The 16626-nt window shown below is 34.0% G+C and overlaps 3 protein-coding genes across 5 annotated transcripts; 1 reads left to right on the forward strand and 2 right to left on the reverse strand.

Annotated features, from left to right (window-relative positions):
* Positions 1 to 6950: 6950 nt before the first annotated feature.
* LOC123661603 (general odorant-binding protein 1-like) lies at positions 6951 to 9297 on the forward strand. Of its 3 annotated transcripts, none has more exons than XM_045596561.1 (4): positions 6951 to 7105; positions 8097 to 8277; positions 8717 to 8937; positions 9110 to 9297. In XM_045596561.1, the coding sequence occupies exons 1-3, from the start codon at positions 6953 to 6955 to the stop codon at positions 8896 to 8898; spliced, it is 516 nt and encodes a 171-aa protein (XP_045452517.1). In that variant the 5' UTR covers positions 6951 to 6952; the 3' UTR covers positions 8899 to 8937; positions 9110 to 9297. The 3 variants fall into 3 exon arrangements, with proteins under 3 accessions (XP_045452517.1, XP_045452518.1, XP_045452516.1); XM_045596562.1 differs by having other exon boundaries at positions 8717 to 8932; positions 9106 to 9297; XM_045596560.1 differs by having other exon boundaries at positions 8717 to 8926; positions 9091 to 9297.
* A 2447-nt stretch (positions 9298 to 11744) lies between these two features.
* LOC123661754 (pheromone-binding protein-like) lies at positions 11745 to 13079 on the reverse strand. Its single transcript, XM_045596695.1, has 3 exons — positions 12951 to 13079; positions 12454 to 12634; positions 11745 to 12001 (listed from the first exon to the last, which is right to left on the reverse strand). Exons 1-3 carry the CDS (start codon positions 13077 to 13079, stop codon positions 11820 to 11822), a joined length of 492 nt encoding a protein of 163 aa, XP_045452651.1. The 3' UTR covers positions 11745 to 11819.
* A 420-nt stretch (positions 13080 to 13499) lies between these two features.
* On the reverse strand, positions 13500 to 15301 carry LOC123661463 (general odorant-binding protein 1-like). Its single transcript, XM_045596419.1, has 3 exons — positions 15254 to 15301; positions 14569 to 14749; positions 13500 to 13669 (listed from the first exon to the last, which is right to left on the reverse strand). Exons 1-3 carry the CDS (start codon positions 15299 to 15301, stop codon positions 13500 to 13502), a joined length of 399 nt encoding a protein of 132 aa, XP_045452375.1.
* Between the last annotated feature and the right edge of the window lie 1325 nt (positions 15302 to 16626).

Here is a 16626-nt window from a genome sequence, read left to right on the forward strand (position 1 = left end):
AAATTACGGTTTAAGCGAACCGTGGCGCCGTCTATAGTGAGCTCTTTACAGAAACCCGTAACTATTCAAAGTTTCATTTTACAATGAAAATCTTTGACAGGAGACGACACCGTGCTATTTTTAATATCTAAGATTTTATTTTTGTGTTACCCACATTAGGAATTCTAAACATTTTTTGAATATCATATCAAAAATTGACCGCTCCAGCGGGGTTCGAACCCGCGTCTCCGACGTACCGTGTCGGCGCTCTAGCCAATTAAGCTATGGAACGATACACCCGCTCGAGCGAAATTTTCGATATGATAATTTTAAATTACGGTTTAAGCGAACCGTGGCGCCGTCTATAGTGAGCTCTTTACAGAAACCCGTAACTATTCAAAGTTTCATTTTACAATGAAAATCTTTGACAGGAGACGACACCGTGCTATTTTTAATATCTAAGATTTTATTTTTGTGTTACCCACATTAGGAATTCTAAACATTTTTCGCTTAAACCGTAATTTAAAATTATCATATCGAAAATTTCGCTCGAGCGGGTGTATCGTTCCATAGCTTAATTGGCTAGAGCGCCGACACGGTACGTCGGAGACGCGGGTTCGAACCCCGCTGGAGCGGTCAATTTTTGATATGATATTCAAAAAATGTTTAGAATTCCTAATGTGGGTAACACAAAAATAAAATCTTAGATATTAAAAATAGCACGGTGTCGTCTCCTGTCAAAGATTTTCATTGTAAAATGAAACTTTGAATAGTTACGGGTTTCTGTAAAGAGCTCACTATAGACGGCGCCACGGTTCGCTTAAACCGTAATTTAAAATTATCATATCGAAAATTTCGCTCGAGCGGGTGTATCGTTCCATAGCTTAATTGGCTAGAGCGCCGACACGGTACGTCGGAGACGCGGGTTCGAACCCCGCTGGAGCGGTCAATTTTTGATATGATATTCAAAAAATGTTTAGAATTCCTAATGTGGGTAACACAAAAATAAAATCTTAGATATTAAAAATAGCACGGTGTCGTCTCCTGTCAAAGATTTTCATTGTAAAATGAAACTTTGAATAGTTACGGGTTTCTGTAAAGAGCTCACTATAGACGGCGCCACGGTTCGCTTAAACCGTAATTTAAAATTATCATATCGAAAATTTCGCTCGAGCGGGTGTATCGTTCCATAGCTTAATTGGCTAGAGCGCCGACACAGTACGTCGGAGACGCGGGTTCGAACCCCGCTGGAGCGGTCAATTTTTGATATGATATTCAAAAAATGTTTAGAATTCCTAATGTGGGTAACACAAAAATAAAATCTTAGATATTAAATATTTGAATTATAATATAAATATTTATTTTCATACTAAGTGCAGACAGACTTCGTTCTGTCAAAAGTTAATATTAAAAAATAATAATATATTTTATATTAAAACCTTCCGTGGGCCTTAAGGAACATACAAAAAATAATAATTAGCCGAATTGGTCGAACCATTGTAGAGTTACGCGCTTAAATGCAATAATATTTAGGAATGTCACTTGTCAAACTATATTTATCTGTTTTTATTTTTCTGTATCTGTAGAGTGTTAGCTCGTCGTATGGAATTTGATAATGTATGTTTTTAAATCTATTCTGCAATTTCGATGTGATACGTGTCCTAGTTACAAACAAACAAAAACAAAAAAATACTCCAATTTTGCCTTCAGTATCAACTAAATCTACCCTCCAAATATTTTCATACGTATCTTCTAATTGCGATCTTTACAGTTCTAATATGAGGATAGCCCCATGAGCATTTACTATAAAGAGCTGGCAGCTCGCCAGCACTTGCCGTCCATTACAATTGTTTGAACCCTGCGCCCGTCCAACAGAACAATCCAATAGATTTTTCGCTGGCTGGAACTGTCGGCTTGCATTTGGCTTACTTGATCAGTTAACTTGATTGGTTAAATACTGACAGTTACACAGAACTCAACATAGCCTGAAATATTCTCGTATTAGGAGGACAAAAACTCAGCCAACTTAACAAACGATATATAAAAAACACAATAATGTATTCTATTACTTTATAACGTCTAATCTAATATATAAAATTCTCGTGTCGCGGTGTTTGTAGTTAAACTCCTCCGAAACGGCTTGAGTGGTTCTCATGAAATTTTGTGTGCATATTGGGCAGGTCTGAGAATCGAACAATATCTTTTTTTTTATCCCCCTAAATGTTATAAGGGTAGGCCACCCTTAATTTTTTTTTAATTTTTAGATCAATTATTTTTTTTGTTTTTTTATGATACAACATTAAAAATACATACAACCCTAAATTTTCAACCCTCTCCGATCAACCTCTATTTTTAAATAGCGTTTAGCGGCAAGACAACGTTTGCCGAGTCAGCTCGTATTATTATAGACTTTTTTAAAATAATCTTAAATATAAAGATGTTTTTATAATGATAAAAAATATAGACACTTGTTACAAATTAATTTCGATTTTACTCTGGTTGCAAAAAAACGGCAGACATTTAATTTCACATAAAACCTTTTTTATAAAACTTTCAATAGATTTTTTTTTTGTGTACATACGAAGAATTCTGAGAAAATAAGATATTTACCTAAGATTTACCTAGGTAAGGTTTGTATATAACACAAATAATAACTCAAGTTACAAACAGTGGTTCTTAGAGGCTTTTACAAGTAATGAACTTATCAGCTCCGAGCTGATCTTGCTTACAATCGCACAATCTCGTCAAAAATCTTTACAATTGTAATTGCTGCCGCTTGTTCGAGTTAATCATCGTTATAAAGTATTTTAGGGTTTAGCGTGACAAATGTTTGTCTGTATAATGAAGAGTAATCCGCTCCCGCACTCCACACACTCCTGTGTCAGTGGGCTTATTTCCATTGTGTAAGACGTTCTCGTATTTTAGTATGTTTTGTCTTCATTTGTTATAAATCCGTCTTTTTATCATTAAATTATTTATGTAGTTTTGTCAAGATCTTGTGGACTATGAAAATTAGATATATATTATATATCTATATATCTAATTCTATAAAGATTATATTGAATTTTGTTTTGTTGAGTCTAAATATACCGTAAATCAATTTATACAAAAAAAAAACGAGTGTACAACTGAAGTAAAACTTACTAAACGTAACTCTGTCTCTTTCTATCTTCACTAACTTATATCTCCCTCTCAACTTCCGTTCGCCTCGCCCGATCACACTTTTTGTAACGCTCTTGTCACGCATTCATCAGCTTACTCCCCAAGTCAAGTGTGCGTAAAGAACAACTTCAAATATTACTAGTACTTCAAATATTAGAGTATGATCTGAAATGTAGCTTTGGTTAAGCTGGAATATGCGGAAAGCATTATTTGGACTACGATTTTTCTTGTTACACTTCTAATATTATCACAAAAGTTAACTTTGCCAACAAGGGCTTAATAATAATTTGTATATACTTTTGGTTTCGGAGCGTTTGGAAACAATTTATATTAATTTATTATTAACTAACTTAATTTAAATTAAAAAAAAAAATGAAAGACATGTAACCGATTTGGAGGCTTTAATATCTCTAACTTAACTACTACAATCTTGGGCCCAGCGGATGTCAGGGGGGGCCGACCAGACGCTGAGATTGCGTCTCCTACTTATTCTACGAATCTTATTTTATATATATTATTTTATGTATCTTATTCTATGCATCTTAATGACGATGATAGATGAGTCGTAATTATAACTATATATTATTATTTGTTTATTATTTGTTCATATCGTGTTAGTACGTCACGTCTAGACCCGTCAGTGCAACGAGGCCGCGCACCGTAACGTGTCAGCTATTTGACTTAATGTCGCTCTAAACACATTGTGGTGTCGCTCCTCAAGCAATTAAACACAGCGGGACGTGTCTGGTGTACGCGCGCTAATTAGCGAGCCTTGCTTCCAAACATTTATTATTATAATTACGCTTGTTTGTATGCGACTTAAAATTGCAGGTTAAAACAATATTTGACTCTACATATGTGATAAAATATTATTATTAAGAAATTTAGACCAACAGAAATACTCGCTAAAGAATCGTCCAAAAATGGTGTCCTCATTGGTAGTTCATAATTTGAAAATCTGACTCTACAATTATATTTATTCAAATGTCTAAATGGTTGTCTAGTGGTTGCTTCAGTAATATTTTCATCAATTTACTACAATTGACATTTATATTCATAATATTCTTTTAAAACTTTAAGTCAGAGTTGCCTTTGTGTAACTACATAATATTTTCACTCATCTGCTCTTTAGATCTCAAAAAGAAATCCCAAAGCAGTTTAATCAATGAACTGAACTGCAGCTTGTACAAATCCGACAGCTGGGTAAAGGCCTCTACGTAAGACAGACGGTGGGCGGATAGTTTTCCTGCCAAGAGTACCAAATGGTATCAAGTGTATATAATAACAACCGCGATCGAAAGCTTAACGTGCTCTCCGAGGAAAGCTGGTGAATCACAAGAGAAGGAATCGAAACCGAATTCGCCAGTCTTGAGACAACAGACACTTCACTTCAGCCAATCGCAGTCCACTGCTGAACATAGGCGTCCACAAATTTGCGCTAAATGGCGTGACCTCACGTGTTTTACCCATAGCCACCACGCTGGGCAGGCGGGTTGGTGACCGCTGGGCTGGCTTTGTTGCACCGAAGACGCTGCTGCACGTCTTCGGCCTGTGTATTTCAAAACCAGTAGTTAGATAGTTATCCCGCCATTGGTCGACTTTTTAAGTTCCAAGGCGGTAGTGGAACTGTGTTATCCCTTAGTCGCATCTTACGACACCCAAGGGAAGAGAGGGGGTGGCGATATTCTTAATGCCGTAACTAAACCAGAACTTTTGTTTAAGTGATAAAATTAATATAAAACATCCTACAGCATTTACGAGTAATTAACTTTTTCATAATTTCAACAAATATTCTTGTTATTCAATTAACAACAATTCAGGTTGCAAGAAGTAATCTCGTTACATGTTAAAAGAACATGGTATTTGTAATTGTCGAGTAATTGCTGGCAATCAGAGTGACTATGAGATGGGATTTCAGTTATGAATCTTCATCTAGTAATTATGTGATATCCGTTGAAAGATTAATTGTTTCAAGAATTAATTATCTAAGTGCTATTGGGGATCCGCGGCGCTGTTGTAATTTGATATTAAAATATTTGATAGAAAAGTGTTTTTAATTAGAAGTAAGCTTTGAAAGTCGGTCACTTGCTTTTTAATTAAGAAGAAAAAAATATTTTCTCAAAGATGTTTTCTATAATGACGAAATTAAATATACAAATTTTAATTATAGTCTTACAAATAAGTCCTTATAAAAAAGGTATAAAGTTATGAAATTTCTGTACGACTGTTACTTGATTTAATCTGATTCATATGAATCCGTTTGTAGTGTATCAATGCAAGACCAAAATTAATGCCATATAGGTATTTCTTTTACAAGTTTTTTAATATTTATTTTATATTCTTATAGCTTTTGTTAATTTCAATGCTAGTCAAAATTTTAACGTGTATTCTTTAAACTAAACAAAGATGATTTGACTGTTGAAGAGCAGCTGAATATATCCTTTTCCTTCTAGGAGAACAAAAGACAAAGGTTCAAACTTCAACCGCCATGTTGTCACACAGGCAACGCTGGGCAATTTTAATAAGATGTCATTTCGAAAGTGACGGTAACAACAAATTAACATAATTTTAATCATTAATTCGATGCAAGCTGATTAACGAGAGCCACCTGTTGATAACGACGTCATCCGAGTGAGCCTCTAACATTTATAAAGTAGCGGCGTGTTATCTGGTAGTTGAGAGCTTTCATGATTAAATATTAATAAATATATGACAAATACAAGTCTGTTGCAAGTTCATGTCGGTCGAATCAACATTCTAAAGATAGCACCTGACGAATTTCATTGGATGATTTAATAATTGAGAATTAAGAAATTATAAAAAACATTAATATACCTGTGCACTTTTAATTTAACAAGAATAGCTAATGATATCCTCATTTATTTTTAACCGACTTCCAAAAAAGGAGGAGGTTCTCAATTCGACTGTATTTTTTTTTAATGTATGTTACATCAGAACTTTTGACCGGGTGGACTTTTCCGATTTCGACAAATTTTGTTTTAATCGAAAGGTGGTGTGTGCCAATTGGTCCCATTTAAATTTATTTGAGATATAACAACTACTTTTCGAGTTATATCTAATAATGCGTTTTTACTTGACGCTTTTTTCGTCGACCTACGTTTTATTATACCGCATAACTTTTTACTGGATGTACCGATTTTGATAATTCTTTTTTTGTTGGAAAGGGGATATCTCTAATTTTGTACCATGATAAGAAAACCAGGATCTGATGATGGAATTCCAGAGAAATCGAGGGAAACTCTCGAAAATCCGCAATAACTTTTTACTGGGTGTACCGATTTTGATAATTTTTAATTTAATCAAAAGCTGATGTTTATCACGTGGTTACATATAAATTTTATCGAGATCTGATAACTACTTTTTGAGTAATCTTTGATAACGCGTTGTTACTTGATTATTTTTTCGTCGATCTACGTTGTATTACTCTTCGATGTAATTGAAGTCGGTTTTTTTTTCGTTTGCGAGCAAACACAATTATGTTATTATTTTCTTTTATATACATAAATATGCAACTGACGGAAAAATCTTAGCGAAATCTATTGAACAGTTTTTTTGAGCTATTAAATTGTAATCAATAATAAATGATTATATCAAATCAATCGTAAGCCTTGCATAGCTCATGGTGACGGAGGGGGGGAGGTTAGTGCGAGATATTATAACGCATTTCGTTTAGTGTAGTTACTTATTTATCATACAGAACCAAAGTTACTTTACAAGTTTCAGTCTTAATAATACTACGAATGAATAGTACTCCATATAAATAAACGTTCGAAATTCAAACCGTCACTTGATGCGCCATCGCAAAATGGCGTGGAATTCAAAATGGCGTTCAGCCGTTTTCATCTGTCTCCTACTCCACGTGTACTGGGCGTCGCCATCACAAGAGATTATGAAAAATTTGACCGCTGGCTTCGGGAAAGCGTTAGAAACTTGTAAACAAGAAGTGAGTAATTAATTAAAAATACTTAAGAAATAATGTTACCATATCTTAATTATTAATTTAGAAAGCTTAGTTTGTAAACCTTAGCTGGAAGTGAGAATAGCTACATGTGATACTAACATATGAATCTTCTGCACTAATACACAATTTTATCTCAGTTTTGCTTATTACTCTTCGTACCAGCGTCTATTCTAATGTTTGTCTTCTCGTTTAGTTGTTTTGAGACGAAGTTAGACGAATTATTAATAATGATATAAACTTGAATAGGTATTTAAAAATATAATTAATTATAAGCGTTAAAGTTACAACAACCTGGTTAGTACGTTTAGATAGACTTGAAAAGAACCACCTATATCTGATAATATTTTGCCACTATTGATCAAGAATACTACTGTGTGGCTACGAATAAGAGAACTGAGAATAGCCCAAAAACATTATTACATTTTCTACCACATGCTGTGTGGTTACGGCATTAAAGAATATAGCCACTCCCTCTCTTCCCGTGGGTGTCGTAAGAGGTGACTAAGGGATAACATAGTTCCACTACCACCTTGGAACTTACAAAGCCGACCGATGGCGGGATAATCATCCTGGCTTTGAAATACACAGGCCGAAGACGGGCAGCAGCGTTTTCGGTGCTACAAAGCCAGCCCTGCGGTCACCAACCCACCTGTCCAGCGTGGTGATTATGGACAAAATACACGAGTTCTCGCCATTTTTGGCGTGAACTTATCGAGGCCTATGTCCAGCAGTGGATTGCGATCGGCTGAAATGATGATGATGATGATCAAGAATATTGTCAATGTCCCCGAGAAGCCTAGTCCAGAGACTGAAGATATATTTAGGTATACATCTAGAGAGGTATTTCAAATCTTGAAGCGTTCCATTTATATGGTAGTCTAATTTTCACGTGATTGATAACTATAATTGAATTATTGTTCAAAACACAAATCTTGATTTTTCTCTTAATAATGTTTCAATGTACTTATTGAAGTTGAATCTTGGCGACCACATAATACAAGACTTCTACAACTACTGGAAGGAGGAGTACGACCTGGTGAACGCAGACACTGGCTGCGCCATCATGTGCATGGCATCCAAACTGGACCTCATTACCGACGACAGGAAGCTGCATCACGGAAACGCTCATGAATTTGCTAAGAGCCATGGTGCTGGTAAGTATACTCGTATACCATAGGAATATTCTTTGAAAATTTGACGATAAGTTATGACTATGAAGATATCTTCAAACAGAGAACAATATCAGTGACGTAAGCTTGCTTTATAGACATTTTCGTGATTTTTGTTACAATTAAAGTCCTTTGAAAAGTATATTTGCCAGTTTTTTGGAAAGCACATTCTAGATGACGACACGTTGGCACAGTGATCACAGCACTGGCTGTTGCGCTGGCGGTCGCGGGTTCGATCCCCACTAACAACAGACATATAGAACATAAAATGTCTGTCGTGGTCTGGGCGTTTATGCTCGTGTATTGTGTGTGTTTTCCGGACCCCCGACCTAGGAGGATATACTAATGGGGGCCGATGAGTGTGAGACGCTTATTATTTAAAAAAAATATATAATTTATACTAAATATTTTTTACGTTTTTAAGATGATGATATGGCTAAGCAGCTGGTTGTGATGATCCACGAATGCGAGAAGACTCACGCTGAAGTTTCAGACGATTGCGCAAGGACGCTAGAAATCGCCAAATGCTTCCGTACCAAGATACACGTTCTAAAATGGGCACCATCGATGGAGACTATCATTGAAGAACTGATGACAGAAGTATAAAGGCTACCGATCTACTGGAGACTATCTTTAAGATATTTTAGATAGATAGATAGATAGATAGATAGATACTCTTTATTGTACACAACAACGATCAACACAATAACATATTACAAATAAATAAAAAAATCAGTGTACAAAGGCGGTCTTATCGCTAGAGTAGCGATCTCTTCCAGACAACCTTTGGATATATAGGAAGGTCTATTTTTCCTTATCTTGTGGTCGTCCTCCAGTTGAACAGAAAACTTTCCCAAATGACTCAAGCATTGTCATGGATTTTGTCTTAAAAGCGCTTCTCCTCGCTACTTGTCAGCTAGCATTAAGTTATATATAATCTCACAGTTTATATTCAATGGTGTGGTAGCTTCACTATGATTTCAAGAAATATACGATGACAGTCTTTAAAATGTTTTCTTTAACTATTTACTTGAAAAAAAAAACACTATAGCTATACATAGTATCAAGATCAATCAAACACTCATAAATATCTATTTACTTGAAAAAAAAAACACTATAGCTATACATATATCAAGATCAATCAAACACTCATGAATATCTTAAAAAAAGTTACAAAAAAAAAATAAAACATCCCAGTACCTACATACAGCAAACTAATTTTGCCTAGCAAAGATGATTTTATGATACACCTATATATATACCAATAAATGGATAGCTGTTTTTGTTCGTTTATAATGCTTAAACTACTGAACCGATCGGAATAATACTTACACCATTAGATGCAGCGTGTTTCGGAGAAGGTTTTAGTATATAATATGTTGCTGATTACTTATCGTTTAAAAAAATATCGACGGTCAGAGGTCGCTAGTTAAATATAAATAACAAAAAAAAAATATAACTTTATTGTTTCAATTTCAATATTGACAATAAAAAGATCATAGTTCTAGTACAGACCATTAGGGTAATTTTTCTCCGGATAAGGTTGTCCAAAAAATTTATACGTGCTATGTATCACAGATAAGGCTATAACGTAAACTGTCTCCCAGTTTCCGCATCCAAGTCACGTAAGAATGAGGGTAAACAATAAAAGCAAACAGGACACAGGTGCGGATGCAACGTAACGATCTATTGTCGGGGATACTGAAATATAGAGACGTTTCGTTGAATTTTCTTATTTATTCATTTACTTATCTGGGATTGGAAAGAATTCTTATTAAATGGTAGGCATTGTTTTTTATATTACAACTAGCTGACCTGGCGAACTTCGTATCACCTTATTTTTTTCTGAAATATAATAATAACATAATATATCAAAATAAAATATAGCCTATCTTTTAAGTTGGATCAAACTGCACACGGTGTGCAAATTTGACTAAAATCGGTTAAGTAGTTTAGGAGTCCATTGAGGACAAACATTGTGACACGAAATTTATATATATTAAGATGAAAGTAAATGTAATTTGATATCTGAAGAGATCGTTTAATACTATAGATTTTGTGTCGTTTTATAAGGTTTAAATAACTATCGAATCAATTTTACATTTGCTAAATGCTTACAATATGCCATGAGTCGTACAGTAAGTATATTTCTGTAAAATAATTAAATCAAAATTATCTTTAGTGGACACTTGAAACTTTTAAAAACTTTAATTTTTTTCTAGATTTATCTAAGATGGATAGAACATGAGAGATAATTCGATACTAGACTGTTGTGGGTAAAAATTTAAAACGAATTTTTAAATATTATAATTTGTGACAAAATTTAATCTTGTACAGACAAAAATAATATTCTTAAAACCTTCTATTTTTCGGAAGAAGCTTATAGACGTACATCCATTTTAATAGAAGAGTGACAGTTTATCGAAGTATAACTTTTTTACGCACGCTTGACTTGGAGAGTAAGCTGGTGAATGTCTGACAAGAGCGTTACGAAAATTCTGATCGGGTGAGGCTAAGGGGAGCTGAAAGGGAGATATAAAATAGATGGAGCTAAAGAAATTTTACTTCAATCGTATGGTCTAAAGCATACTAATTTTTCAGTACATTGTAACACACTGCTACCAATTATTCTCACTCATTATCCGTATTAGAATAGATCCTCCTAACTTCCCAAGCTACACGTAAGTCAACTGTTAAATGTCGACACTCAAATCCTCCATAAATAGTGGACTCTAGTACCTGGGTTCGAACCCGTCTAACGTATGGCCCTCTTGACATGGAACCTCAATTAAGAAGCGATGTAGTTCTTAACTAGCTACAGTGATTGTGCTGTCTAGACGCAAGTTAACTGTGGATTGTCGCTTGTTTCTTGTTCGCGAAGTAAGATCAGTGTTTATAGCCTGGTCAAAGTCAAGGAATGCTAAATAGTTGCTTTGACTTAAGTTTTACTTTAACGTAATTAGATTACTTACTTTTATGAATTGATGACAACGTATATCATGAATTGATGCCTCTGTAAATAATTGCAACAAAGAAAATCAACTTAATAAGTATTTCATTAAATAACCAACTTTATTTATATACAGCTAGGTCTGCAAATAAGCGTACAGCTCTCCTGATGGTAAGCGATTACCGCAGCTTATAGACGTCTGCAACACCAGAAGTACCGTATTTTTTTTTTATAGATTGATTACAGAGTTTCTTGCTACATTTCGAGTCTGTGGTATTTTAATTTTTAACAATAATTAAAATTTTAAGTTGTAAGATGACGCTTCGAAGGTGCTTAGAGGCCTATATATAGGTAGGTATATATAGGTATAAAAGAATATAAAAGGCTGTCGGGTCTTCGTTAAGTTATAAAATAATTTTATTTAAATAATGTTGTGCAATGTTCATTACACAATTATGTGCTAAAATTACAATTATTGGTTTTGTGTTTTGTGCCACAAAAATGTTTAGCAAATTTGCATGATATTAAATTATAAATAATTAACTAAACATCTCTTCACGATTGTAACTGTTCTTTATTATACTTCAGTCAACACTTCAGTTATGACGATGTCCATCTTAGGAGCCCAGTTGATATCGTGCATGGCTGTCTTGAAGCACTTCGAAACTTCCAGAGCTCTTAGACAGTCGTCTTCTTCAACAACGTGATTCTTTTCACACTCGTGAACTGTTGTCACCAACTTTGATGCCATATCATCACCTACAAATATGAAAACTTTAAGTAGAATAATAGATAGTAAATTACTACTTTTAGGTTATTTCTTATTATAATACAAAATATTTAACTCGGATGAATGCTTATTACTTTTTAATAACGAATAAGCAGATTTAGCAATAAGATTAGGTACATATGAAGACAGCAGGAGATTTGAGTTTATGTATTGGCTTTTTTTATCACGAAATGTCAAAGTTTAGAAGTTACGTGGATAAAACCTCGAAGCTTGGCTAATATAACTTATGTTTCTGGTTTGTCTAAATGATTGTTAAAATTAACTAGAATAAACTTGAATGAAATTGCTTAGTCTATATCTTTTTTCATTTTTTTAAACTAATTCTCCAATTGCAGTTTTATTATTTAGCTATCCGCTTCATGTTACATACTAACTTTACTTATGTGTTATATACTAACTTTACTTGCAATATAGTACAAACCAGCTCCATGTCTGACGGCAAACTCCTGAGCGTTCCCATGATGAAGCTTTCCAGAAGTGTCGAGGAGGTCTAACTTCTTGCTCATGCAGACAATCGCACAACCTGTGTCCCTGTGAGCGAGATCATGATCTTGCTTCCAAAAGTGATACAGATCCAGCAAGACATTGTCTCCTAAATTCAGCTAAAATCGTTTAAAAGTTACAAGATAATCTAGGAGAGCTATATCAGACAATTGAAAATTCAATTAATCATGTCAAGTGCTATCTAAAATCAGAGGTTCCCTAGTAATAATATTATTTTCATTTTGTTTTTTAACCTTTAATGTTAAATATCATTGTCATCACAAATAAGAGTATGGAAGTACAAAGTTTACTGAAATTTTGTTTAGGTAATTGATTTAGGTTCATTACACATGCTTCAGTACAGATAATAAAACCAAACGATACACGAACGAAAATGAAAAATAAATGAAATAGCAAAAATGAAATAAAACATACCTCCTCCTTACAATCATCTAAGACTTTCAAAAAACTACGAGTTATGCTTCGCATAGTTTCGTTTGAAGCTATTACGTTCACACCAAACGCGACTAGCACTAGTGCGACAAGAACAAACGATTTGATCATCTTACTATCTAGTGAAGATTCAATTAAGTCATCTCTCATTCGCGCACTGTCTTATAAAGCTTCAGTGGCTGCTGACAATAATTCTGTATTGAATGGAGTTTCATTAAAACCTATTAATTGCTACGTTACGCTTCGAGCGCCATTTTAATTACACATTTAACCTGTCTTATTATATTATGATTGACGGTTCGTATTGCACTTCGTTTGTGTTCGGATTTTATTGTGATGATTGGACACCTTTGACTAGCTTTCGGAAATTTATCGTCATTCTTAAATGAATACTTCTTCGATACCACGTATTATAAATCAGTGACTGAATTATAATAAGTTCCAGTTAAGCAAAAGGTTAGATTTTGATTCGGCAGAAAAAATAAATTAAAATTATTAGGTACAAAAAAAATAAGAAATGTTTATTTAAAATTAATTCATTTTATGGAGGGAGGTCGTGTCCGGCGTCCAGTTTTTCTGATGAACGCTTCGTCTGAAGCACTTCGATATTTCCAACGCAATTTCGCAGCCGTTTGAAATAGATGAGGTTTTACTTTTGCACTTATCGTACGTTTGTATTAAATATGCGGTCATATCGTTGTCTACGGAATAAGAAGAAAAATACTCCAGTTTACTTAAGCGTTTTCGTACACCGTCAGTAAGTAAAATGTGATTATTTGTTTATTTTTATAAAATATAAGTTACTTTGTTATATTCTTTTTTTTCGAAAAAAATAAGTTAATAAATCAAAAGAAAAATATTTTTTTTACAAAATAATAATATGAATAATCAAATTTTACACATATTTTAAATTATATGAAATATAATACTGTCAGTTTGTAAGAAATAAAACTTAGAAGTCTTAATTTAAATCTTACAGTAGCTTTTTCGTAACGTACAAACCGCCGCAGATATCTCTCAGCTTATCCATACTCATTTATTGAAAAGAAGGTTAAAGTACTTCAGAGTATTTTTTTTGTATTTGTGAATATAAAAATTTCGTATTTATCATACATATAATAGAAATGTAACGGGTCGCTGTCTGTACATTTAAGATATATGAGAAAAAATATTATTAGGTATTTATCAATGCAAATAGCACTCAAAACAATGATGGTCAGAATTATTGTCTGTTTGTCTGTTTATGTGTGCGTTAGTGCACGCTAATCTCAAAAACGGCTTATCCGATTTAGATGTGGTTTTTATTAATATATTGTGGCAAGTCTAGCTTAACATTTAGTAATTGTTTTATGTCAATCGGTTCATAAATTAAAAAATATGCCAATTTAAAGTGTCATGTTGAATATGTAAAGTCACTATTCCACGCGGACGAAGTCGCGAGCACGGCTAGTAATTAATAAAAAAATAAACTTCTTACTCTTCCTATTACTATGATTTTTTGTCTCAATTTAAATGTATGGCCAGCCATCCTAGTGAATAATTATGAAAAATTATTTAGATACTATTTTTAAATAGGTATTGTAAATTGTTGTATTATTACCAGAACCAGCCGCCTGAAGGTAACCTTCAGCATTGGGCACAACCAGTTCACCTTCAGAGTCCAGAAGTTCAAGCTTCACCATAGCACAGATGATGAGACATCCTGTGTCTCTATTATTCAGTGGACGATTTATATCCCAAAAATATAGGATATCCTTCGCCGTTTCTTGGGAAAGAATTGTCTAAAATAGATTGAATTTATTTCAATTTATATCAAAGCAACACTTGTAAGAAAACTCCTGAAAATAATTTTCTTTTTATGATGAAACAAACTAGAGTGGTTCCTCTATAATTTAAATGACTGAGAATTGCCCAAAAACAATATTACATTTTCTACCACATGCTGTGTGGCTACGGCATTAAAGAAGACAGCCACACCCTCTCTTCCCACGGGGTGTCGTAAGAGGCGACTAGGGGATAACACAGTTCCACTTTGCCCAGCGTGGTGACTATGAGCAAAACACATGAGTTCAAGCAATTTTTTGGCGCGCACTTGTGGAGGCCTATGTTCAGCAGTGGACTGCAATAGGCTAAAGTGATGATTTTCTAAATCGCTGACCATTGAATGTCTAATAAATTTTAATGTTTTACAAAAATCTTTACATATACGCGGTTTAGCGAGAACAACCAATAAACCTTACTTTGTCCATGTATTTATTGTTCATCTAATTTAACAACAAGCTCACCTTATCACCACATTCAAACATCTTAAGGCCGAATGTATAGCTAAACATTTTCATGACTTCGCGATTCTCATCCAAATTTGCCGTTACATATGATGTCGACACCAATACTATTATTGATATCATTGGTATCTTTATCCTTGGATGAGGTACTGGAGATAGATGTAGTTGCATGCTGTGATATTATTGAAACGAATATGAATCAAAATGAAAAACATAAACCAATTAACATAAATTACAAAAATGTGCTACTTTAAAAATATCTTCGACCCTAGAATTTCAATTGTCTTTCTTCAGCAAAATTAAAGAGCATGGTTGTATTAAACAAAAATAAAATACAAAATAGTTTCTGCCCTGATAAATCTTCGCAACAAAATCTCGCAACGTTATAAAGCGATTATTCTCGATTCAACGGCAATTTGATTCACACATTGGAATCGATTATCCAGGTCGTGTGAGAGTGTGAAATCGATTTGTTCTGTTAATTACTCGCATTTGTTTGTGACAAGCGCTGAATGTTAATGAATACACTTGTTACTTCGAATTAGCTCTTTTGTGTTTTCGAACACTCGTTGGATGCTACAGATAGCTTTATATAAAGACCATAAATCTATACACTATCAGCTATGTATTTATAAATTAATAGATATATTATGTATATACACACATAAAGTTTAAAAGTAAAAAATTCAACACATTAATTTTAAAGGTTAAATGAATATACTGTTAAGAATTAAGTGCGTGGGTATGAGTAATTTAGATTTGCAATTCTGCCAACCGTTTTAAAACACTAGCCCCGAACAAAAAATTATTCAGAAAAGCTTAGCGAAATTCGTGACTGTTTCAAAGAGCATAAGTACTTTAATGATAAAGTGGAGGATGACAGCTTGATTATACATCATGTGTGAGTTAAGAGCACTTCGTACTAATCACAGTTACATCTTAATACTTAACTGGACGTTCTGCGTGGTTCCACTTACAGTGAACAATTCGCTTATATTTAACAATACAGTAGGTCTTTCAGATGGGACGATGGGTCTTCTTATTTCCTTAATAATAATATATATTAATGACATCTTATAATACACACGCCACTTTCAATGCAGATTGGATGAAATAGTTTTTTTTTAACTGTGTTCATTGTGTGTATAGTTTTACGACGCGGCCACAGCAGTGGCTGTTGCGCTGGCGGCCGCGGGTTCTTCCGCTCACGACAGCCATTTGTATTGGTCATATAGATGTTTGTCGTGGTCTGGACGTTTGTGCTTGTGTATTGTGTGTTTCCGGACCTACGACACAGGAGAAAATCGTTCTGGGGGCCGTTAAGTATGAAACGTTTATTTGTATAGTAGTCATTTTTGAATATCATATCAAAA

The sequence above is a fragment of the Melitaea cinxia genome, chromosome 17, assembly GCF_905220565.1.
Source record: "Melitaea cinxia chromosome 17, ilMelCinx1.1, whole genome shotgun sequence".
NCBI lineage: Eukaryota > Metazoa > Arthropoda > Insecta > Lepidoptera > Nymphalidae > Melitaea > Melitaea cinxia.

Bases quoted from the DNA above. Each gene is read 5' to 3' on its own strand.
- LOC123661463 (XM_045596419.1), bottom strand. From the start codon at position 15,301: ATGTTTAGCTATACATTCGGCCTTAAGATGTTTGAATGTGGTGATAAG. The intron at 14,750-15,253 runs GTGAGCTTGTTG...AATCTATTTTAG, and splicing joins TGTTTGAATGTGGTGATAAG to ACAATTCTTTCCCAAGAAAC. The intron at 13,670-14,568 runs GTAATAATACAA...CTTATTCCGTAG, and splicing joins CCTTCAGGCGGCTGGTTCTG to ACAACGATATGACCGCATAT.
- LOC123661754 (XM_045596695.1), bottom strand. From the start codon at position 13,079: ATGATCAAATCGTTTGTTCTTGTCGCACTAGTGCTAGTCGCGTTTGGT. The intron at 12,635-12,950 runs GTATGTTTTATT...AAACGATTTTAG, and splicing joins TAGATGATTGTAAGGAGGAG to CTGAATTTAGGAGACAATGT. The intron at 12,002-12,453 runs GTTTGTACTATA...TCATATTTGTAG, and splicing joins TGCCGTCAGACATGGAGCTG to GTGATGATATGGCATCAAAG.
- LOC123661603 (XM_045596561.1), top strand. From the start codon at position 6,953: ATGCGCCATCGCAAAATGGCGTGGAATTCAAAATGGCGTTCAGCCGTT. The intron at 7,106-8,096 runs GTGAGTAATTAA...TACTTATTGAAG, and splicing joins TAGAAACTTGTAAACAAGAA to TTGAATCTTGGCGACCACAT. The intron at 8,278-8,716 runs GTAAGTATACTC...TACGTTTTTAAG, and splicing joins TGCTAAGAGCCATGGTGCTG to ATGATGATATGGCTAAGCAG.